The 25,602-nt window shown below is 39.9% G+C and overlaps 1 protein-coding gene across 15 annotated transcripts in view; it reads right to left on the bottom strand.

Annotated features, from left to right (window-relative positions):
- LOC122549297 (cAMP-regulated phosphoprotein 21-like) overlaps positions 1-25,602 on the bottom strand; it is a 361,656-nt gene that overhangs the window by 94,495 nt on the left and 241,559 nt on the right. For all 15 annotated transcript variants that reach the window (XM_043688843.1, XM_043688844.1, XM_043688846.1 and 12 more), the window contains one exon: positions 1,378-1,528. In XM_043688843.1, coding sequence (XP_043544778.1) covers positions 1,378-1,528 — 151 coding nt within the window. The remainder of the gene's footprint in view (positions 1-1,377; positions 1,529-25,602) is intronic.

Raw genomic sequence — 25,602 nt, forward strand, 5'->3', positions numbered from 1 at the left:
CGAACCCCCAAGCATAAGTGCACATCCACAGTCAGATACCATTTTGATAATGCAACATCACTTGTAGTGACAAACATAGGAGCGATGCATTTTGTCGTGTTACTTTCTCATAAGCAGTTGACATCTTGTCAAAATCCACCACCTCACACATCTATACTTAAATCATTTGCCATTTACATGTCCATTCTGCAAGTTTGTTAACGTTTGTTATGTTTCTTCTCAGTGTTAACTGCACCCTCCTCGCTTAGTAACATCCACATATTTTGACATTGCACTTCCTGCTGCTGCATTCATAATCCGCTGTAGTTATTACTTTTCTAATCTTGTCCCACTCATTCAGTGCTATTTTGATGTCCATGCTATGATAGTTCATCTTTACGAGTTGATTTGATCGAGCAACAAATGGATGTGTGAATGTTTTGTATTACTGATTACAACCTCCTTTTTGTCTACTGTGTCTTTCATTGGTACGGATGTCTTCCAGTTAATGTCTTAAAGTTTCTTTGTTTCTTCTATAATAAATAATCTTTGTGTGATCTCTTCATAGGATTGCAATATGGGTTCCACAATTTATTTCATGACATGTCACAGCAACTGTTTTTTTTAAAGTTTTGTGATTTCAAACATTGTTTTCATATTGTACCTGCCTTAGAATTACTGTTTTAACATCCTATCATTGAATGGTGACTCAGCATGCTTACCGGTGTTCTTGTACAATAGTTGTCAAGTAGAAAGTGTGTAAGTGCAGCAAAATAAAAATAAGGTTATGATTTATTTTGCATATTTATTACTTGATTTCCTGCTTATGAAGACTTTGCCATTCACCCTGATACTAAATCTTTCAATATTTTAGATTGCAATTTATGGATGAGTTAATTCATTAAAGTGCTTCATTTTGCATTTCAAATGTGAATGCAATGATTTGAAATGTGCAAATATAAAATTGCATTGCATTTAAGTCTATGGACATGACCAGTGTACTGGTATGAATCAATGAAATAAACTGCGCCGGTAAATCATGGCAATCTCAGGATAGTATGATGTGAACTTCAGGTACATTACTGTGCATGCTTCCAAGAAGTACCAACAGAAAGCATTTTTCCCAAAATCCTGTTTTCTGTTTAAAATCCAAAGTTGTTGTATAATGCAGGTCCTATATGAATTAAAGTCTAATAGAATGTGTCAACCTTTACATTTACTTAAAACCAACTTATATCAATTATAACAACAACCTTTGTCAGTCTTAACTATTAGTTGAATATAACCATTTTAAGTCATTTTGCTCACATCATAGATTGGCAAGAGAGTAGAGGAGGTATAAGAACTGCACCCACTACTTGTTTTTAGTAATAAAGGGGGTTGATTTCAAATGCGTACCTTTTGACAACATTCTTATTTTAGGTTTTTCACTAGTTTTTTCTTTCTCTCTGTTTTTATCCTTGTCCTTTTCTTTCTCCAATTCCTCTTTATTAGTTTTATCATCATCTTGAAAACTTGGAGAACTGGTAAGCTGCAGCTGAATTGTATCCTGCAACACAAAAATTACTAAGAAATAATAATTCCTTTCATTTGTAAAATTACCGGTTATGTTGCTATCACTTACAATCACTCATCAATCTACAAATAGTCCACTTTATCATCTTGTAAAGAATGAAAATTCTATCTGCTTTTGAAATGAAGAGTATTAAACACCCTCCTCAGGAAAGAATAATCATGACAAATGAAATCGCAATTCAAAATAAATTTTATAACACAAGATTATGTTTCATAGAAGCAAGTGTTTGATCATAACACTTGCAATATCTGCCTTTTACAAATAATAATCAAATTACATCATTGCACCAACAGAAATGGGAATGAACGGGAGACAGCAGTATCAACAATATACTCCCTTCGTTCTTATATTTACTGAGATTGATGGCCAGTACAAAGAAAATTATTTCACATTATCAATCAATAGCAAGTCAAAAATCACAGAAGTTGTACAAGTGTTCACAATAAAAGCTAGCAAAGAATTCTCAAATTCTTGATCTTTGGAACAACAAAACACATTTTATCTCAAAACACTGATATCATAAACTAAGCACAAATTTCCTTCAAAATTTTTTGCATGTACAATAATCCAAACAATTGCAAATTCAATATTGATAAAATGGAGACCTCAATTGAAAATGTCACCAATAATCCTCATTGTTACAAATGTTAACCTTACAACACAAAGAGTGGAAACTGGATTTCTGTAGGATCAAAATGTTAACTCTACAGTTCAATGAAACATGCCCTGTGATTAAAAGCTGGTTGTAGCACGTTGCAATTAACCAATAAAATGTCATGCATATGATGAATATTTTTTCAGCCTTGTTCTTCAATTTTGAGACAAAAATGTTCCCCCATTGTTTTCACCCTTTGCCCCTCCCTCCCCTAGGAGGGTTGGGTGGTTTTGATTACATCAGAGTCACTCCTGGCTCAGCTCCTAGCAGATTTTGTGATGTACAGATAAGTCCTCCTCTTCCTTTAACCATGCACCTCAATCCACCTAAACTTTGGCAACAACACTGGCAATTTTCCCAGGTGTAAAGGCCAGTACAGTTGTGATTTTAATGTAATAGTTCAGTCTTTGAACAGTGAATAAAAGCACTCCACCAAGTCAATGTATCCAGCTTCTTAAAAATAACAGAACTAGAATGTTGCATTTCTTCCCTCCTTTCCCTTCTCCTGTCCCCAAAACAGGTTTCACAATTAAGATTGCTTGATTTCTTGTTCCAGAATCCTTGGTCCATATAGATTTCAGAAACAATGTTCAGCCCATGGCAGTCTTAAGTTTATGTCCTCAAATGCTTATAATTGATGCGATAATGACATCTGGAAAGCACATGCATTACAGAATAGTTAAAGCTCTGCTGATACTAAGCCAGTTTATTTAGTATCAGAAGTCTATGAATTATAGGATGCATTGTTGCCTTTTTGTTCAGTACTCCTCTTAATTATCCAAAGTCTTCGTCATAGAGCAGGAGTGCTTCTGAACTGGGGTTAATCTCAGCCTGCAATTGTTTCATCATTACTACTTCCCCCTTTTGAGGACTGAGGTGAAGAAAATCTTGCAGAGAAAAGCAGCAACGTCATAAGCAATCCTTCCTTTTGCTAGGCAGCCTCCTCCCTTATAACTTTGCAGCATGTTTGATAAAATAGTACAGTATGAAAGTGAGTTGAAAATGCAGAAAATTACAGCTGCTTGGTTGCATAGCAACAGAGGACACATGTTTGATGTATTACAGCAAATAACTTCACAGCACAAACTCAGTTTGCCAAATTTTGATATGTTAATAACACATTGCATTCTTTATACACTCTGGGTTCAGAGCAATGAATTAAATCAAACTTCTGAAAAATAAGTTCATAATGGCATAAAATTCCAATATATAGAAGTTTTCATGCCTGTGAACAGTAAAAATGCTTTGAGGCATACTATGCCTTAGTATCTCTAATGTACGAGACTTTCAATGAAACTCTTGATAGATCTTGCCCTTAGGGAAATATGAAGTGACATGCATCCTCTGTCCCCATAAAAAGCTATAAAAATAATTTAGAGTCAAATGCAGCATTACTGAAATGCAGGAAATGTGCAGTACAGATAGGCCCATCTCTTGTGGAAACTTAAGATTAACAAGTGCAGCATAATAGCCCTAAAACAAGTTTATATATACATATATGCTTAATGAGTATTGTAATGCTAGATTAAATTGAAGGAAATAATAACAATAACTTGACATTTTAATTATAATAATGAACTTATCGTGACAAGGTGGTTGCTTATCTACCAAAAGATTCAACCCTAGATTTGTGTTGGCTTTTTAGAGCTTAACACAACAGGTCGCTCAGGCTGTGAATAGAAAATATCACCTTTAGGTTTTGGAATGATTACATTTTCTCCTTTTGGATTATTGAATACTGTTCCACTGCTAAATATTTTCATACTAGCATTGAAATCAACAAATTTCACGTAATGGAACAAAAAAGATCATTGAATCTTTGAACAACAATGTGAAATGCATAACATTGAATCCATCACTACTAAAATATATCTTCCAATTCTCCTGTCCATTAGCCTCATGAGAAGCAAAAGTCAGGAAAGCAGTGGAATCGACAACTGATCCAATATCCCCATCTTCACAAAAACCAGAAGAGCTATGACACTTTCAATATTGACAGCAGTTCTAATTAGCCTGGGTTTCTGAAAGATTTCATAGACGAAAAACACCTGCCATTAAGTACATTTCTAACATTACATTAAAATTTAACAAATGGTCATCAGGATTTTCACCAAATGGCTATGATGGGCAGCAAGGCTTAAGATATTTATATGTGCATATGCATCAATGCAGTTTCTCCCAGACTTTAAACTTGTTAGGGTAATCAGATGGTAATATCAGCTGTCACCACTAAATTCACTCCATTTTATCTTAATAAGACTAACATCTTGCATACAGATATCCATACTCAATGGGGTTAAAGACAACCATATTCATTTTTATGCTGGGAAACTCTCCTGGGAAACAAGCAATGGCTAAGAGGAATTGACAAATTTAGCTGATTACTACAAAGAAACAGACATCTTCAGTTGGAGCTCATCTTGGGGCAGGAATCATATTCAGAAATGTTCCTGATGTTGCCATCCTGCCTTTATCCTGGCAGAGCCAGCAGGTTCAGTTTTCATATACTGGAGAGTGGGTTGCTTGGAGTCAGGTCTTCTGACTAGACCAAAGGATCATAACTGAAGCAGCCAGTTTAAAAAGCCTGTTTCCATTCACAAAAACACTGCCCGAGTTTTTTAGATGAATGCAAATTTGAAAAATTAGCTGTTGTGCTCATGTTGGGAAAGCCTTTAAATATTTTGCAATACAGGACAGCATTTTATCCAGGGGATAATATATATCAATGCATCTAGAGACTTGTTCAGTTTTACACTATTGATCTTCTTTTTTGACACTTTCCTAGTTGCCAGAAGTAACAATTTGGTTCACACGTTATTTAGTAATCACTTACCTTTCCAATCACATGCAATCATCCCTCACTTCAGCCTATACGGTTCAAACTGGTGTTACAGTAGTTCAAGTTGAAAAGCAAAGGAGATAACATTATTTTTACTCAGCTTTACACTCTGCCTGCTTTTAATCCATGGTTTATACCTCAACTTGCAAAGCTGATTGAGGAAGTCTTCTAAAACATAAACATCCCACTCAAATCTGCAGAAATCTTAAATACCAACTCCTAGAATGGTCCTGACAACTTCCAAACAGCAGAACGTGTCTACATACATTTAACGTAAGCACATAAACTTGTGTGGTTAATTCATTATAATTGCTATGGATAATATTGTCTACAAAAATGAAGGAGAGTTTTCAAATTATATAAGGCCATTTGAGCACGAAATAAGTGTATAAGGATGGCAGTGGAGAGTGAGAGCTATGGCTGAGGGAATTTGTTGCAGTGAGGGAAAATATACTATTCTGACTTTTATAAAGTTTTTCCATTGAGGGAGCTGGAGACAGTGAGACCCAAGAGCTGAAGCCTGGAAGTATTAAACATGTGCAGATAGGTAACAGGTGAATATTAAATTTTTGTTTTCTAATCTGTGTAGTACTTTGAACCAGCCATGGGGTTATATGAATATTGAATTTATAGTGTAACTTAGTTATCTTCATAATATAACAATGGATAATTAATAAGTGATAATCTAAACTTTAAACAAATTAAATAATTACAAAATAAAAATGATAGCTCAGGTGATGTGTTGCAGCTGTAAACTGTGGGAGTTAGTGGACACCAGCATATTAATCATAATCCACAGTAGTATGTGCAGCACAAAGACCTTTGGTTTAGAGTTCAGAAGCTGGAGTCCAAACCTCGGGCACTACAATACATCAAAGAGGGAGAAAATTACCTGGGCACTGTTCCAGGAGGCAGTCATATGCCTTAGGCTGAATGCTTCAGATTTGGCTTATAGTCAAGGACAAGAGGATGTGACCATAAGAGAGGCAGTTTTGTTATCCAGAGATAACAACAGAAGAGCCTCAACCCTTACAATGAGCAAACCATCACAACATGGCGGTACATGGAGCTATTGAAACTGAGGAAACAAAAACTGCTGTTGTAGGGGACAATTTAGGGGGATAGACCCTGTTCTCCTGTAACTAATACTTTACGTCCTCTGAGCACCGTGTTTGCCTGCCCACAGTTAAAGTAAACTTCTCAGGCCTTGAGCGCAACGGTTCAGCTATTTGGTTCAATGCAGGGACCAATGACATAGATAGGATGAATAAAGATATTCTGCTGAGCATGAGCAGCTAGGGACAACATTTAAAAGCAAAACAACAGAGCTAATAATCTCTAGATGACAATATCAGCCATGAGCAAACTAGTATAGTGTAATCAATATCAAAAAGTTGAATCCATACCTCAAAGATCGATGCTGGGGGAAAATGAGTTTCAATCCATGGGGTACTGATACCAGTTTTTGGGAAGATACACACTGTACTTCTCGGACAGTCTATACTTAAACTATGCTGGTGATTTGTATAGCCAGAGTTATAGAAAGGGCTTGTAACTTAATGGATGGAGAGGACTGTGCATGTGAAGAGAGATTTGGAAAAGGAAGGAGAAAGAAAAAGCCAATAGCACAGGACAACTTTGCATAACAGAATTTGATGGAACAGAATGGAGTATACAAATATAGAACTAGACCAAAAACTAATGAGAGAATAGGAAAAGTGCTTAAAAACAGCACTAAAGCCATAATAGAATATACAGAAGTCATCCGAAGAATGGTATAAACCAGAGTTCAAAGTGAAAGTTATTGAAAGCAATCACTATGACTGGAGAAAAAAATGGGGAAATAAATGAGACTAAAAGATTAATAATTCCTTTAGATCCGATTGCCTATATTATAGGAACTTAAAGAAAGTAATTGCAGAGAAAGTGTGTTGTAATCTCCAATAACATTCTTGTTTCTGGACACATCCCAACAGATTAGAAAATGGTCAATGTAACACCATTATTCAAAAAGGAGAGAGATAGAAAGCAGATAACTATAACCCAGTTAGTCTCAACTCCGTCAATGAAAAAAAACACTAGAATCAATATTAAGGAGATTGTATGTTTGCTTCTGAAATGTTCTGCTTCCACCAAACAGATTCAATGTGATTTTGCAGAAGAAAAATTGTGCTTGACAGATCTTTGAGACTTCTTTAAGCACGTGTGGATAAAGGGAAATCAGTAGAGGTAGAGTGCTTGGACTTCCAAAAAAAGTTCAATAAGATGCCACATAAAAACTTACTTCACAAGAGCTTAATGTATTATGGGTGCTATATTAAGATTAGAAGATTGAAACAACTAACAGGAACCAGAGATTCAGGATAAATAAATAATCTTAATACTGGCAAAATGTAACTCATGAAGTGCCACAGAGGTTAGTCTGGGTCCTAAACTATTTATAAGCTACATTAATTTCTCAGCTGAGTAGAGCAACTGTGCTGCAGCCAAATTTGTTGCTGGTACACAGATAGGTAAGAGACCAAGTTCTGAGAATTGAGGATACAAAAAGCCTCCAAACTGATATAGATAGGTAAAGGAGTGGGCAGAAAATTGATTATAATGAGAAATTTTGTCAGAGTGTCATTATTCTTTGGAATTCTCTTCTATTGAGACTGGTCATGGAATACAATCATGGTCGAGTTAGAGAAGTTTTGATTAACTAGGAAGTCAACTGTTATAGGGAACAAGCAACAAAGTGAAATTAAAGCCAAAATCAGTTCAGACAGTATTTTAGCGAATAACAAAATAGTGGTTGAGGGTGGGGGGGAATCAATAAGCCATATGAATTGCTCTTCCTTCTAATTCATGCAATATTTGTAGAACATGGCAGCTTCATTAACTTATGATTTACTACTGATTTACTTTTACAGGTTTAACACATTTGCTTAAGATTTCAGGTTCACATACAAGAGTACTATCCATTATTTATGTTGAGGGAGGAGTTGAAGAACATATTAAATTTAGGGATGCAATTACTAAGTTGGATACCACTGCAGGGCTAGGGGAGCTCAGTATCGGGACTTACTGTGGATCCCTATCTGTTTGTTGTAAAGATACCTGACAGCACAACTTTACGTGAGTCAGATCGGTAATTGTCTGTCTCTGCATTTGCCATCCAATTAAACATGGCAGCCAGACTCATGAGAATGGAATTACACGGCCTGTAGCTCTGACCGTTTGGCAGCCGCATGGGAGAGGTAGACAATTCAGAGACACATAAGCAGTTCAAAAAGAAGGGATTTCCAGAAGGCTGTTGAAAATTTGAAATTCAGAAGGCCCACTGTTATGTCAGGCCAACTGCGTGGAAGGGGAAACCCCTCAAAGTGAGGGATTTTTGCTGGAGCTGTGGGCTTTTAACTCTTGTAGTTCATTTATTATGCCAATGAGCAAAAGCATTACTGGTCCTTCAGCTTTCTACTGGGAGGGTACCTTGGAGGTGCTCATGGTCTCTGGACTGACCTGGTAGGTTCTGCAAATGGCCCCTGTATGAAAACTAGATTGCTTTAACTGTCTGGTTCCTGATGAAGGGCTCCTACCTGACGTCGATTTTCCTGCTCCTTGGCTGCTGCCTGACCTGCTGTGCATTTCCAGCACAACTCTAATCTTGACTCTGATCTCCAGCATGTGCAGTCCTCACTTTCTCCTGCTTTAATGTCTGTCCATCTCTGAAGACCACATTGCCTATTCTTGTGATAGTCTACTCCCAAGAAACTCATCTCATGGTGGGGCAGTATTGTGAAACCAATAATTAATATTAGCAGCACTGTGTAGATTAACATGGAAACTATAGTTTTCAAAGATTGGGTTTTTTGTGACTGATCCAAATCGAAACAAGGATCCGGTCGTGGAAGTGCCCCACTTCACTTTCTCAGGAAGCGAAGACCAAAACTGAGATTGGAAACCAAATCTTTTCAGTGACTGAAACTGGTTGAAACCACAAAAGGTCACAGAACCATCAAGGTGCATATAAGATGCCAGGGGTGCAGTACAGGCAGGCTGAGGAAGATGGGGGTGGGACAGTGGAGAGGAGGATGTCCCTTTTCCTGCTGACTATCAAAGGAGGCAACACCATCATACCCAGCCAGTCTGAACAAAATTACAGCATGTGTCAGTGCTGCATTCCCAAGTCAGAGGGAATGCCCAGGAATGCCACAACTCAATGATCTTCTATGCTCTGCAAGGATGTATACCATCAGATTCTCTCTGCTACTTTACATGTATAGGCCAGCACTCACTCATTCTGCCACTGTACATGCATTTCACCAAGGTTCATGGATTACAACCCTCACTTTACATGCATTATGTCAGCTCAAGTGCTCACATCCATCTCCTCCTCCTGAATTACTAACCATCCCTGCCTTGTGTTTCTCACTCACTTACAGGGACATCTCATCATCCCTCCTGCTCCAGTTTCACCACTATCCACTCTTCCACACATTTCCAATGCACTAAATTTTGAAAATTCTGGAGGGTCACTAGTCTTGAAGCATTAACTCTGCTTTCTCTCCACTGCATTCAGGCCTGCTGAATTTCTCCAGCAATTTCTACTTTTATTTCATGCTAAATCTCCCCCCTTCGTTTAATTGCAGGAAAAAACTGAGCTTACCTGCAGCCTAATGCCTCAACAGCACCCTGACTGACCTACCTATAAATCTGGCAGCTTGTAGTTGACCTGTGGGACTGAACATGGCCAACTCCTTGAGGTGCAATTGGATAAGCTGTATGATTGTCTATAGTCCCTTTCACCCAGCTAAAGGACTGCTCCTTGTCTTGCCATCTGGTATCATACAAGGACAAGTGCGCCTCCCTGTCTGACTGAGTAATTGTCGATCCACAGATCCCCATTGTCACAAGCTGCCTCTCTACACTAAATGACACATTAAGCCAGAGGTTGAAACCTGTAGCTGAGCATGCAAGATCTTGTGCACTGAGAAAACAATGTGACCCACTCAGAGTTTGTCAGCCTATAACTCAATGCTAAAGTGAGCAAGTGCTATGAAATCAAGCTAAATGCCAAGATGATACATTTGTCCAAGTTGAAACAAAAGTATGTTGTGCATGTGCACGAGATGTATGTGTCCCTGTGTATAAAGTGACCGGGCAGAGCTTGCAAGTCATACATATTCAAGTCATGTAAGTCATATACATTAACTCCAAAGTGAGGGGTTGAAGGCCTGAAGTGGTGAGGCTGAATTGGTCCAAGAGCAGGCCTGATGATGTGTTGAGGCTGGTGGCTTGCCAGTTGTGAGACTGAAGGACTGAGGAGGGTGGGGACTGTGGAGCATGCGCTGACATTGTGCAGAAGAAGCAGCTGCATGATGGCTGGGACAGGCATTCAGCAAGCTGCAGCCACCAGGCCCTCGCTCTGTTTCACCTTTTGGCAAGTTGTACCATCTAATTTCTCAGTGGATGAGAAGAGAATTAGAAGTGGGATGTAAATTGGGCGAGGTAGGGCTTTCGTGAGATGTATGGAAATAAGAAAGGAACACTCTAGAGTAAGATTTAGAAGTTACCATTTATGGTTTGAGGGAAAACCTGAATAGGTTTTCTCAATGTCAAGAATTTGATTTTTTCATTCTCGCCTTATTTTGTCACCATATTCTCTTCTAATTGTATCACACTAGCGAGTGGCCAATTCCCATCTATACCCTTTAAGAGTGCCTCAACATGTTCTGCATAGTGTATGACATAATGTTATTGGGAGGAATGTGTTAAGTTTACTAAGTTCTTCACTACTTACCAATCTGATCATACTTTAAAATCAAAACCTGTATAGATAAATGTTTGTTAAGCAAAAGTATTGAGGGATATGGGCCAAAAGCAGTATATGGAGTCAGGCCACACGTCAGACATGATCTCATTGAATAGTGGAAAATGCTCAAAGAACTGAACGGTCTATTCTGTTCTTATGTATCCACAAACAATCTTTTTCAGTTAATCAAATCTTCTAAAGTGTTCTATTGATCGGATTTGTTTTATATTACAGAGTTTGTTAACAAAATCAATGCAATAGGCTTGTATTGGTCTAAATTTGATTTAAATATGATGTATTCAGTGTAACTAACTATATACTGAATGCCATTCTTCTACTAGGTATGCCTATTCTGGCACTGCATTTATAATCCTGATTTGTTCATTATTTTGGATGTGAAGACAGTTAGCAATGATTGCAAATATGTTAGCTTGGCTCAGTAGTAACACTCTCGGCTCCATGTCAAAAAGTCATGAGATTAAGCCTCACTTCAAGATTTGAGTATATAACCTAGATAGATAACGCTGAAAGTCTTTTGCCTATTAGAAGCTTTTCCATCAGATAAGTTGAAACGTCAAGGTCTTGCCTACATGTACAGGTGAATGTGAAATATCCATGGCGCAACTGAAAGAGATGCAAGGCAAATCTCCAATCTCCCAATCAACACTATCCCTCAATCACTATTGTGAACTGGCTATTTATCTCATTGCTGTTTGTGGGATCAAATTAGCTGATCAAAACATCAGTAACCACACTTTAAAAATAAACTAGAGTCTGTGACATGATAGAAAAGACAATTTGGAAATGGAATCATTGACATCACTATTTGTTGCTGCTAATTCCACACCTCTCCTCCATCCTGAGACGTTGTCAGGAATGTACTGCACCAGGAAAGTATGCTGCATTTCTGATGACTTATCTAACAAATAAAGATTTCCATTATCTTTCTTTTCCAGTTCTTCCTGCTGGATCACAGAATTCTGAAGACACTAAGAAATGTGGCACTGAAGGAGGAGTGAGAGAAGGCACAATTTACTGGCTTTCAGTTTTTAGCTTACTGCTTGCAATGTAGCAAAGGAATAGCCATGAAATCCACACACATTTTTCATGGCAAAAACCATCGGAAAAGAAACAAAAATAAATAGAACTGACACAAGTTGATGGGAAAATCGTAATAAACAGACTAACCTGTCAAACCACCAACCTATCCTGGCTCAGGCCAATTTGAGAATGAAAACTCTGCAAAGATTTCTCTCCAATTTCTGTAGTGAGCTGCTGGAGATTGGGTGACAACTCCTAATTATTTAAATACCTTCTATATAAGATGCTTATCACTCTGAGGAACGCATCATGTTCTGGTTTAAATTTTTCATCTCATTCAAAAGTTGATAATTTACAAATATAAAGTACTACGTGGCATCTATTCCAGTTTTTGGCTTTCCAACATTTGTAAGTTTTACAAACATATCTGGCTCAACAGAAAGATGAGCTGGGGAGAAAAGGATGTTAGGGAATTGAATTTAAAGTTGGAAGCACTGGGGAATGGAAATGGCAAACTGGAATGCAGAGGAAAAGTCATGATGATAGGGGCAAGTGAAGCAAGGAAGATTAGATTAGATTACATTACAGTGTAGAAACAGGCCCTTCGGCCCAACAAGTCCACACCGACCCGCCGAAGCGAAACCCACCCATACCCCTACATTTACCCCTTACCTAACACTACGGGCAATTTAGCATGGCCAATTCACCTGACCCTGCACATCTTTTGGACTGTGGGAGGAAACCGGAGCACCCGGAGGAAACCCACGCAAACACGGGGAGAACGTGCAAACTCCACACAGTCAGTCGCCTGAGGCGGGAATTGAACCCGGGTCTCAGGCGCTGTGAGGCAGCAGTGCTAACCACTGTGCCACCGTGCCGCCCAAGGTCGAGAGAGGGACTAAGTCGGTGCACTGGAAAGGCAGAACAGGCATGTCAACTGATTAGGGGAAGGAGGTGTAAATGTGAATTGAATTGAATTGAATTTATTGTCACATGTACCGAGGCACAGTGAAAAGCTTGATTATGGGAATCTGAATGGGAGTGGGATCAGGGGAAGAGCCAAAATCTTGGGAGAGCTTGTGAAAGTGTTGATAGCCACAAGGAGAAATTGAAAAAGGGCTTGATAAGTCACCAGAGGAAAGGTGAAGGCGATCTATAATCATGGAGGAAAACTGCACTCTGATGTTGGAGGATAAAAGATGGAAAAATTTACAGTCATTATCTTCTGCTAAATTATTATTCAAATAAAAACTCTCAAGGAATGCTCAGTGCATGTTGGAGGATCCCAAGATCTGTTTGCATGTCTCCCTGCAAACACAAAACTGAGGGAATTGAAACAGAAATTAAAAATATTATTGTAAGAACAGTCAGTTAACAGCTTTGCACTGAAGGGAAACATTCAATTCAAAGGCAAATAAATTCTTACAGCTTCAAACATCAACATCTCAACCATGTCTGATCATTCATTAGGTTATGTCAAGAGGTTCATCAGTAGTGACTATGTTGGTGGAGTTATTCCACATTCAGCAATGAAGGAACATTCACTGATCAGTGAACGTAAGTTAAGGACACGGGGATGAAACTATTATGTAGGCTGTCGATTCCAAGGTGTTTCCAATCCCCCTGTATTGCAGCAGATAATGAACTAATTGTTTGATGCATGGAAAACAGTATAGAGATCAAGGCCACGTGGTGGCATTGGGAAGGGATAGTAGGTCATAGATGATGCCCTCCACTATGGAGAGCAGGCAATCCACCAAGATTGAGAAACATCAAATAGGCCAAAGGATTTCTCGACTACATCAAGATCTTAAATGGGAAACATACATCTCATTCCTTAGGTTTCCTCATGAATCGGTATATCCACGACAGATGTTTGACTGATGCAACCCAGCAGCTGTATTAGCTTTACTACGATTAAGGAGAAAGAGAAGAAGAAATGAACAATCGCTATAGAATCACAGACAAGGATATGCAGCAGTGTGTGAGTGATTCATGTATAAAGAGGGAACCAGCGTTTTCAATACTGTCAAACAGCAGAGATCGTCCACCAAAGGTAAATGAGTGAAAGATATTGTGGGTGATGTCTTTGCAAGACTATGAATGCTGCCAGCTATATCTGCCACTTCCTACTGGCGGGTCTGTAGCTGCGCAACCTGAGGTGAAACTCAAGGCCTGTGATGCTGAAGATCACAGCTGCATTGAACTTCTTGGGCGCCAGCTCCTTTCAAAACTGGAGACATCTCCCAAAAGGCAGCCCCCAGGTGCATTTGGGAGTTCACTGATGCCCTCTACAGGAAAGCCATGCACTTTTTCCAGTTCACCATAGACACAGCTAGTGAGGGTGACTGAGTCATCAGATTTACAGCTTTTGCAGGGTTTGCTCAGTACAAGAGTTATTGACCGTACACATGTGGCAGTCAGAACTTGCTGCCATCACTCAATCAGATTCCAAAGGATAGCAGTGAATGAGAGAACCAGCACTCTGTGCACTGCCACAAATGATTAATATGTGAGTGTCCAGGGTGATCACTGCCCCTCAAGGTGATCGACAAGGAAAATACACATAGATACAAACCTTAACACATTGAAGGAAACAAACGGGCTGCCATACAAAATGCTTTATTTGTTTCAAGTATAATGCCCTCCAGAAAGTTTATACCTGTGCACCCAAAGTGACTGCAATAATTATTTCCCTCCAATACATCTTAGCTGCAACTGGGAAACCTGATGAATACTTCATTACCAGGCATCAGCTGATTTTGGCAGAGGTTTTCTGTTGGGCCTGGGTCCCTGAGGGCAAACCCTGTTCGGGACCTCCTACAGATGCAACCTCCCCAGCCTGATCTGAAGGGAGATGGTGAGACAGACCATCTCTGTAGTGTCCTGAGTTGAAAGGCCCAGGGTGCCTGTCACTCCTTCTTCCTTGCAATGTTCCTTCAGCCCTTGAAGGGTTGCAACAACTGGAGCTATGTCAAATTCCCTTAGCTCCTACCCAGCATGAAGAATGAATGCATCCATGATTTGAGTGATGGAATGAAAGTCTGAGCACATACCCATCAGACACAAATTGTTCTGCTGAACCTGGCTGTACATGGCAGCTGGCATCTGGTCCATGGACTCTGTTACCAGCTTGTATGCCAGAGCCATGACATCAAACAGAATTTGGACAGACTTCTCTGCCCTCTGTTTGAATGTAGAGATGATCTTTGGCACCTCTGCTGCTCAATCTGTTGCTCGTCTATGCATCTCCATCAGCTCATTAATAGCTGAGTACAGAGACCCATTACTTGCTCCGGGCTCAGTACGGGCCTGTTACCCAGTATTCCTCTGAGTGTCAGAGACCTGGATGTTTCTTTCTCCTTTGGCTCTGGTGCCTCGTCAGTGCTGTGCTCACCCGAACATGACCCCAAGCCTACTCCAGATGGACATGGCCAGAGGTTGCACAGAAAAATGGAAAGATTTGTTTGCATCATGAGATCACTACAAAATGTTTTATAAAGTCCTGACGTTTGATTTGCAACCAGGAGTATCTGCTGCAAGACTCTCTCATTCATTGGCTGTAGATATGAAACCTCCAATTCAACACAGGCACATATGCCTTGTTCTTTTTCCAGCTCAGCAGCCTACTCCTTGAGGGGGTTGAGGAACCTTACATCAGGAAAGCCCCCTCTGTGCACAGTCATAAAGATAGTGCACATTCTTCTCCTGCAGAGGAGGGAAGCATCATAACGTATCAGCATGGCTACAGAGTGGTTTGTGCACATTGGCAGATACAGCTGTCAATCCCAGAGTTGTACTGTTAGGGCGCATTATCAGTTCGAAGAATGTGGTCGAGGAGCATTTAAGAGACAAATGGTTTTGTTTGAAAGGTAGTTTAGTGTCATTAAAGAGCTGGTGTTTATGCAAATCAACAAATCAATACCTGATGTTTGTGCCTGAGATACCTATGAGGCTTTAAATAGAGCCTTTTTTGTGATCGTGTCCTTAGCCCATGCAAGTCTTTGGTTATAACGTCATCAGATGGATATGTTCATGAACCTTTCAAGAAAGGTCAGTGAGCTGGTACTGTATAAGCTGCTGAGTATTGTACTTCCTTGTATCTTTTAAGTGTGAATCATGGGAAATGTTTAAGAGCAGTAGCACTATGTTATACGCAGTGCTATATTGGTAGCTGGGATGAAATGATAGACATTAATTGTACAGAAGGGATCTGATGGAGATGACCAGTACCAATCTTGTATAGTGGCAAGATAGAGGCAGGAAGCATTGAGAAGACAGTGGTGCCTTCTCTGAAAAAGCTGCTTTTGTGGCACTGGAGCCTGGTTATTTTCAGCTGCGCTCCTCAGTCACCTCTGTCCAGCCACAGTTGGATTTGTCATCCCTAGGGAAAAGCACTTCCTCTCTCTCACCTGAACAACGAGGAGAACCTCAAGGCAAGCAAAGCTGAACCATGACACTGTCTTTTTTGCCTGGTCTTCAACATCTCTGAAATGGTTATGGATGACAAGCAGAGATTGAATAATGTTCCTTGTTGCAGGGAGTTAAATGCTGATGGCGCGTTTAAATACGGCTGGTGCTCAGAAGATCCTGCCAGGGGATTGAATTCCATCCACCTGCCCATAAATGTTGCTGTTCTACCCATACATGCACATATTCAACAAACTGAGAAGAACATAATTGTGTAAGAAAACTCATTCTACTCCCAAGTGCCTTCCACTTTTAGGCATGGCTCTCCAATTAGTTTGCAAAAAGGATTCTATTTAAAAACTCTAAAGCTAGATATTTCTAAATACTTAGCATGTGGAAGCCCCAAAGCTAGGCATAGTTTTCTCCAAGTCTACCGATGGAGACAACTTACAGAGAAAAGCAAGTTCTTCTTATTTTATATTGAACTGCCTTAACAATTGTGCATTAGAGATAGCAAATTGGGTTAATCTTAGTATCAAAGAGTATCATCATTGGCGGATCGAACATGAACAATGAAGATTAATATATTGGATTAGGTTGTTAAACATTTTCAGTTTGGTATTGCTGTTGGTGGTTAGAGGTGTGAGAGGGTTAAAGGCGAAATCCTTTTGATCCCAATAGTGAAGCCAGTGCATTCAATGCACAATGGAGTTGCATTGCTAGAGGAGTTTGGTGCTCACACAAACTGCAGAGGCTTTTTTCATTATCGTGTGAGTTTAATTGGTGATGTACAACGGTGGGGCTCTGGTGAGAGCGGCATTCAAAAGACTTGCTGATATAGAATCAAGAAGGGAGTTCAGGGGCAGACAGGTAAATAGTGTTGAGGTCATAATAAGGTCAGCCATGATCCATTGAATGATGGAGCAGCCTCAATGGGCTGAAAGGCCAAATCCATCTCCTATTTCTGATAATTTTATGGTGTAATATCATAAGGCACTACTAACTCTTAAAATAGCCTTGTAACACTAATTATGAATCTTAAATGGCTTGTGCACTATAACCATGATAACACAATGATTGTGTTTCTGAATTAAGGAGAATTTAATTCCAATTCAATACATGTGGAAAAGAAAAGCTAGCATTAGTAATGATGACCATGAAAATATTTGATTGTTTTTAAAACACAGTTAGTTCACTGACATCCTTCAGAAAACAAAATGCCAGCTTTACCCAGATTACGTGTGAATCCAGACTTGGAGCAATATGGTTGATTCTTATTTCCCCTTTAAAACAGCAAGGAAACCTTCAATTGTATTTGAGAAGACAGATCATAATGTTTAGGGATGATTGGTGACTTTTGCAGTGATCTCCACATCCATTCACAGGTTTAAAAAAAAGCTTCCTCGTCCGTTCAGCAATCTTGAGCATGCAATATTCATATACATGATTTTGCCCATTTCCATTTGCATCACCTATGCTTAACTCCATTAAAGGGAACCTCTAAGGTACACACACATTTTCTTATTGATTTGCTTTCAACCTGTATTTTATGATCTACAGTCCTTTCCTCCTGCTCAAATTTTCATTGTCTTTAAGCTTGGATAATTTTACCAATTCCTTCATAAAATGAAGAGCAACAGTTCTAAAAGTGATGGTTGTGGGAACTGTATTAATGATCAGCTGCACTGTGCATCTAGAATGAATGATTATTTTCAAATTCCTTACCCAGTCTGTCAATATGACAAATTTCCATCATGTTTGGGAGCCTTTTATGTAGCACTTTGCCAAAAGCTAATTGAAAATGTCAATTCATAATGTTGCCTGGGTTTCCAAAATGAATCAACTTTATAACTTCCTCAAAACGTTTGCAAAGTCTGTAAAACTGTATTTTCTTTGTTCAGGTTTTGTAATCCATTCTTTTCGCAAATGATCAGAAGGCAACAGCAGTGGTATCTAATAACTCAAGAGTTCAAGAAGGTGTGTGATTTTTCCACAAGCAAGGAATGACGTGAGAGGGTTGCATGTAGCTGTAGTTTTCAGTTAGAGATTTTCAGAAAGTAGGCAAGAAGTTTCAAAGTGGACCCTTACGGTAGCAATATTTACTTTATTCCCAGTATCGCACACTGGTAAGAACAGAAATAAGAAGATAAGGAGGATTAACGCATGGCTTAAGACATGGTGCAGGAGGGAAAGCTTCAGATCTTTAGGATCTTGGGACCAATTCTAGGGCAGGAAGCACCAATTCAAAGGAGTCATGCTGTGCCTCAAGAAGATTGGTTATGTTCACACCACTAGAGGCCTGCAAATTGAAGGATCAAGCGAATCCCCAAGAAAATCACATCAATGAGCATGAATTATAGGGCTGAATTTTATGAGGCCTGCAGGAGCAGGATGAGAGGCAGGCCATAGTAGAGGCGATGTGGTTAAGGGGGTGTTAGTGGCCACAGATAAATTGGAAGGGAAGTGCGCTTCCTGTTTGACTGGCGCAATGGCTTTCTGTCTTTAGCAGGGAAGGTGAGGGTGAATCTCCTACCAATTGTGCAAGTTAAGTGACCAATTAAGTATCTTTGTTGAAACTTTATTGCTGGAACAGCACAGCAGGTCAGGCAGCATCCAGGGAACAGGAGATTCGACGTTTCGGGCACAGGCCCTTCTTCAGGAATGAGCAGAGAGTGTTCAGCAGGAGAAGATAAAAGGTAGGGAGGAGGGACTTGGAGGAGGGGAGTTGGAAATGTGATAGGTGGAAAGAGGTCAAGGTGAGGGTGATAGGTCGGAGTAGGGTGGAGGCGGAGAGGTCAAGAAGAAGACTGCAGGTCAGGAAGGCGGTGCCGGGCTGGAAGGATCCGGCTGAGACAAGGTGGGGGGAGGGGGGATGAAGAAACTGGTGAAGTCCAAGTTCATCCCCTGCGGTTGGAGGGTTCCCAGTCGGAAGATAAGACGCTCCTCCTCCGACCGTCGGGTTGTTGTGGTTTGGCGGTGGATGAGTCCAATGACCTGCATATCCTCGGTGGAGTGGGAGGGGGAGTTGAAATGCTGTGCCACAGGTTGGTTGGGTTGGTTCGTCCGGGTGGCCCAGAGGTGCTCCCTGAATCGCTCCGCAAGTAGGCGGCCTGTCTATTAAGTATCTTTCCCAATCACAACTGGCCCACCACCTTTTGCTAAATGGGGAGGCAGCCAGGTGAATGCTCCCTTTGTATTTGGAGTGCGGGGCCTTGCTAACTGAGTAGCCTGCGCTCCAAGTAGCATCATCCCCAGTAAATACGACCCGAAGGAGTAATGGCTAACACTCTGTCAACTTGTCACCCCCTACCCTCACCAACCCACCAGGGCCTTCCTGACTGTCCCCAGTCTCCCTCACCCCACTACTGTTGTTCCAAGGTCTTGTCCATTTTGCTCGATTACGCTGGGTCCAGTCCACTGTTCCCATTGGCAATATTAGTAAGTCAGAGGAGGACCAACAGCTCTTGCAGACAGAATCTCATTGCTTTGAGAAAAGGGAGCTCTGTTGGCAGATCATCAGCATCCTGATTGCCACAGGATTTATTCAGGCTCCCTTAAACAACAAACTTTCTCAACTTTCTAGTCTGGCGCAGGAGTGTTGCCACCTCAATAAGATCTTTTCCCCCATTGCAGTGATACTGAGAGACTTAAATTGCCCAAATTTCAAATGGGATAATGTATAGCATGAGGAGGGAAGCAAAATTCAGAATTATGATGAAGAGAATCTCCTTGAACAGTGTGCTATTAGTATAAGGAGGAAAGACATACTGCTGGATCTGTTACCTGGAATTGAGATTTTATCACATGTCTGTGGGGAACATTTAGGTTACAGCTATCATTATACTTTAGGTTTAGAATAGTAAAGGAGAAGAATGAGGAACAGGCTAAAGTAAAGTTTCTAAATTGGACAAGGGCTACTTCAATGAGATGAGACAGGACCAAGTTGGTGTAAAATGGAACCAAAAGTAGACAGAAAAAATTGTAATGGAATATTATAATTGGGTTTTCTTTGAAGGAGGTGTTTCAGGTACAAGCTAAGCACATTCTAACAAGGTTGAGAGGTCTAGGAACCAACTACCGGATTTTTGGATGTTGAGAGATAAAAAAAATGATGAAACAAAAAAACATAAGATAATGCATGTCAAGTGGATTCATTAATTAAGCACCAGGCCAAATATATATTGAGAAGGGACTTTTAGATGAAAATAGGATTGTCAATTAGAGTAAAGAACAACCTCGATTGTCCGAATGAGATGGGCGGGGTGTATTTTGTTTAGATAACTGAGAGTTCGGATAATGGATTGTTTGGATAATGGATAGCATTTTTACAGGACCTTGAGATCTTGTTCGGATAATCCAAAATTCAGATAATCTAGGTTGTTCTGTATATGTAATTTACACAAAGGGGAATCCAAAGATCTTTTATTGGCATGTATACCATACTATAAATGGGTAACAAAAAATAGTGAGAGGATTATCAGGGACAAAGACAACAATATATATTCAGTCACAGGACTAGCCTAGAATACTTAGTAAGTACTTTAACAATCTTTACTGAGAAACAACCTGTTGACATTATTGGGAGAAGTGGAAATGATACAAGTAATAGATGGGACAAAAATTATTTGTAAGTATTTACTGTAAAGATTGGCTAGACAGTACTTAGTGGGTAATTGTATGGTCCAGTTTGCTGAAGAAGGGGGGAGTGGAGATAGTAGAAGTGCTTGCCATGATTTTCCAATATTTCCTGGCTACAGATGAGATTATGGGGGATCAGAGAGTGGAAGAAAACTTGTTATTCAAGAAAGAGTCCAAGAATATTCCTAGCCAGGTACTTGGATGGAAATTGACTTAATTAAAGAGAACCAGCACAGATTTCAAAAAGTCAAATTATGCTTGACCTATCGGATTGAATTTTTTGATGCCATCTGTCAAGAGAACATGAATTTACAAAGCAAATTGAAATTCTTTAATTTGGCTCATGAAACAGGAGGGTCGGAGTCAGCTTCAGAAAATAAGTACTGGTTAAAGAACAGGAAATAGCAAGTTGAGGGAAAGGGTCTGAGAAAATAATTAGAAGAGGAGAGTGATAGATCTCCAGGACATGCAGAGCTTCATTTTAGTGCTAACAGAAGTGACTGCTGAAAAAGTTTTAAATTATTTTTTCCTCAAAATTTCCCTAACATTCACTAGATTCTAGAAACCTACCATTAGATGGAAAGTAGTGAATATGACTCGTTTATTCAAGGTAGCATGTGTTTTGGGGAGGGACAGGAGGTGAGGAAACAGAAAGCAGGATACTAAATGGCAGTTAACGTAACATCGTCATTTGGAAATGATGGAAATTTTTAATTAAGAAAGGTACAGCAGGCAATTCAAAAATCTCAATTTAGTCAGGCAGAATCAAGATGGTTTTGTGAAAGGCAAATCATGTTTGATTAACTTATTGGAGTTTTTTGAAGAAGGTTCAACTTGGATAAAGGGAATCTGTGGATATGTTGTACTTAGATTTACAGAAGGCACTTGGCAAAATGCTACATCAAAGGTTACAAAAATGTATCTACATGATAGTGTGGATATAGAAATACTTAGTCAGTTGGAAGCAGAAACTGGAAATAATGACACGTTTTCAGTTAGTAGAATGCCTCAGGGACCAGTGCTGGGACCTTAACTATTTATAGTCTCATTATAGTATTGGGCTGCTCTCTCATTAAAGAGAGAGTGACTGATAGCAGTTTAACCTGAGGGTCACCATGATTCAAGCAAGGGTGCAAATTGAGAAGGAGAGTCTTTCATAACAAAATCAGTTGGTGTAGGAATTGATTCCATGCTGTTCGGACCTCTTTGCATTGTTTACCAGCTATCCAGCCAACTGAGCTAATGACTTGGCTGAAGGAATCAAACAATTGCTAAATTTGCTGATGACACAAAGATATTTAAGAAACTAAGTTGTTAAGGGGACATAAGGAATCTGCACAGGAAATGGGCGAACAAATGACAGAAGTGTAATGTAGAAAAATACAAAATTGTTCACTTTGTTAGAAAAAATAGAAAAACAGCATATTGTTTAAATGGAGAGATTACAGAAATCTGATGCACAGGTGAATCTTAGTAGCATGGTACATGAAGCTTCTAACATTCATATGCAAGTACAATAAGTGATTTGGTAAGCAAATGGAACATTGTTGTTTATTGCATAGGGAATGGAATACAAATGTTCTGCAACAGTCGTGCAAGTTACTGGAGAAACCATATCTGGAATATTATATATAGTCTTTGTCCCATTATTTAAGATATGTGTGCTCAGAAGCAAATTAGGAAATGTTTAATCAACTAATAAAACCTGGTGGTGCTGGAGAATGGAGAGGGGTGATGTTATCACAGATGAAAGACTGGCCAGGCTGCACTTGCATTGTGCACTGATCAGAGTTTAGAAAAGTAAGAGATGATCTCATTGAAATATAAAAGATCATGAGGGACTTGACAAATAACTGGGATGCTGAAAGGAGAGACTAGGACCAGGGCCGACAATTAATAAAAAAGCTCTTCCTCTTAAGACAGAGCAAAGAGATTTTTTTTTGTCCCATAGAGTTATGAGTCTTTAGAACTCTTTCTCACAGAATGCTGGAGACAGAGTCACTGAATAGTCTTAAGATGGAGGTAGACAGATTTTTGACTCACCAAGGAGTCTCCAAAGGCTTTCTCCTGGAAGTTGAGGAGAAACTGGATAGAGATGTATAAGATTATGACAGATTCAGAAATGGTAGACAAGAACAAATCTGTGCTGAAAATGTGTTGCTGGAAAAGCGCAGCAGGTCAGGCAGCATCCAAGGAACAGGAGAATCGACGTTTCGGGCATAAGCCCTTCTTCAGGAGAACGTCGATTCTCCTGTTCCTTGGATGCTGCCTGACCTGCTGCCCTTTTCCAGCAACACATTTTCAGCTCTGATCTCCAGCATCTGCAGCCTTCACTTTCTCTCGAAGAACAAATCTGTAGTCATTAGCAGATGGTGGAAGGACTATGGGCAAGAGATTTAATGTTTTGAGCAAAAGATGCTGGGAAGGCTGGTAGAAGTGGAGAAGATAAATTATTTCAAAAAGAAATTGGATGGGGTCTTGAGGAAGATAAACTTACAATCCTATGTGGAAGTAGTAGGAAATGTCACTGACTGGATTTTGTTTTAGAGAACTCACACTGGCTCGATGGATCGAATGGCCTCTTGCTGTGCCAAAATGATTCTATGATTCACGTCTAGTGATTTATTCAAGCAGCCTGCCAAATTCAAAGTAGTGGGAATATAATTTCCTGCTTCTGAGTTACAAGCCTTTTTAATACTGGTGTCAATTGGGCCTTTGGCCAATCTACAGGAAGAATCCAAACCCCACCAAGTTTAAAAATATAAGCAAAGGGTCCTGCATAGGACAGCCTCAGTTTGTAGAGAGGCAGAGAACTGAAGGGAAGTAACATTTGTGCCACACAAATGCTAGGCATTGACCATCTCCAACAAGAAAATAAATCTAATCATAATGGCATTGTCATTACTGCATCCCCCACTATTAATATTTTGGGGACCAGATTCTGAACCAAACTAGCCATATAAAAGCTAGGAATCCTGCAGAGGCTACTCCTCTCCTGACTCTCCCAAAGCCTGTCCACCATATACAAGGCACAAGTCAGAAGTGCAATATAATACCCTGCAGCTGTTTGGATAAGTGCAGCTCCAACAACACTCAAGGAGCTTGACACCATCCAGGACAAATCCGGCCGCTAGTTCAAAATCGCATCCACAAACAGTTACTCTCTCCTCGACCGGCACTCAGTAACAGCGGTGTGCACTCTGTTAGACACACTGCAGAATTCACTAAAGGTTCCTAGATAGCATCTTTCAGACCCAGGACCACTACCATCTAGAAGGTAAATGGTAGCAGGTAAATGCAATCACCATCATCTGTAACATCCTCTCCAAGCCACTTATCCTTCACTGTTTCTGGGTCTAAATCCTGGGACTACCTCCCTAACAGCATTATGGGTGTACCTAAACCAAATGGACTGAAGCTGTTAAAGAAAGCAGCGCACCACTATCTTGTCAAAAGCAATTAGGAATGGGCAATGAATGTTGGCCCAACCAGCAAAATTCACATCCCCTGAATAAGAAGAATGCTATGGGAGGGTTGTATAATTAAGGTGTAATATGTAAAGATGAGGCATAAATAAGCAGGGGCATCATAGACATTCAGAGACAGCTTCAAATTCTGACACATAAAGATAGCAGTATTGTAAAAGTCAGATAGACATAAAATAACAAGGACACTCTGCGTTACATTCTTGCCTCTCTTACTTAGCCCCCTACCATCACTGTTCGATCTTCAGTAAAAGGACGTAAATGATTATTGTTGGATTTTCTCATTTAGATCTGTAAAGATTGTGGTTAGTAATATAAGTCTTAAGTCATCAATTGTTGAGGCTCTGAAGCATAAGTCCATGGACTCATCACAAGTCTGAGCAAGATGCAGCTACAACAACTGATATTTGTAGTCAGCTTCTGATGTAATGAGACATTTTAAGGCACTTCACGGGAGCTTTAAAAAACAAAGTATCACTTCAATCCACAATAGGAGGTCAAATGACCAACAGTCTAATCAAATAGGTAGGTTTTAAGAAGTGACTTAAGAGAGGAAACGAGGTGGGGAAGTGGGAGAAGGAAATTCATGAGCTTGCAGTCTAGGTAAGTAAAGACACAGCAACCAATGGCGAAACAATTAAGCTGAAGATAATGAAGGGGCCCGAATTAGAGGAATGTAGATGTTTCACACAGTGTGGGTTAAAGGAGATAGAACAGCAATATGAAGGGTAGATTGAAGGTGAGGGTCATGGAGGGGATGCAGAATAAAGACAAGAACAAATTCATGAGCTTGCAGTCTAGGTAAGTAAAGACACAGCAACCAATGGTGAAACAATTAAGCTGAAGATAATGAAGGGGCCCGAATTAGAGGAATGTAGATATTTCACACAGTGTGGGGTTAAAGGAGATAGAACAGCAATATGAAGGGTAGATTGAAGGTGAGGGTCATGGAGGGGATGCAGAATAAAGACAAGAACTTAAAAATCTAATGTAGGTACTAATACTAATGTAGGTAAAAACAAGGACTGTACATGCTGGAAACCAGAGTCTAGATTAGAATGGTGCTGGAACAGCACAGCAGGTCAGGCAGCATCCAAGGAACAGGAAAATCAATGTTTCGGGCAAAAGCCCTTCATCAGGAATAGAGACAGGGTGCCTGCAGAGTGGAGAGATAAATGAGAGGGG

Source organism: Chiloscyllium plagiosum, chromosome 4 (assembly GCF_004010195.1).
Source record: "Chiloscyllium plagiosum isolate BGI_BamShark_2017 chromosome 4, ASM401019v2, whole genome shotgun sequence".
NCBI classification, from domain to species: Eukaryota; Metazoa; Chordata; class Chondrichthyes; order Orectolobiformes; family Hemiscylliidae; genus Chiloscyllium; species Chiloscyllium plagiosum.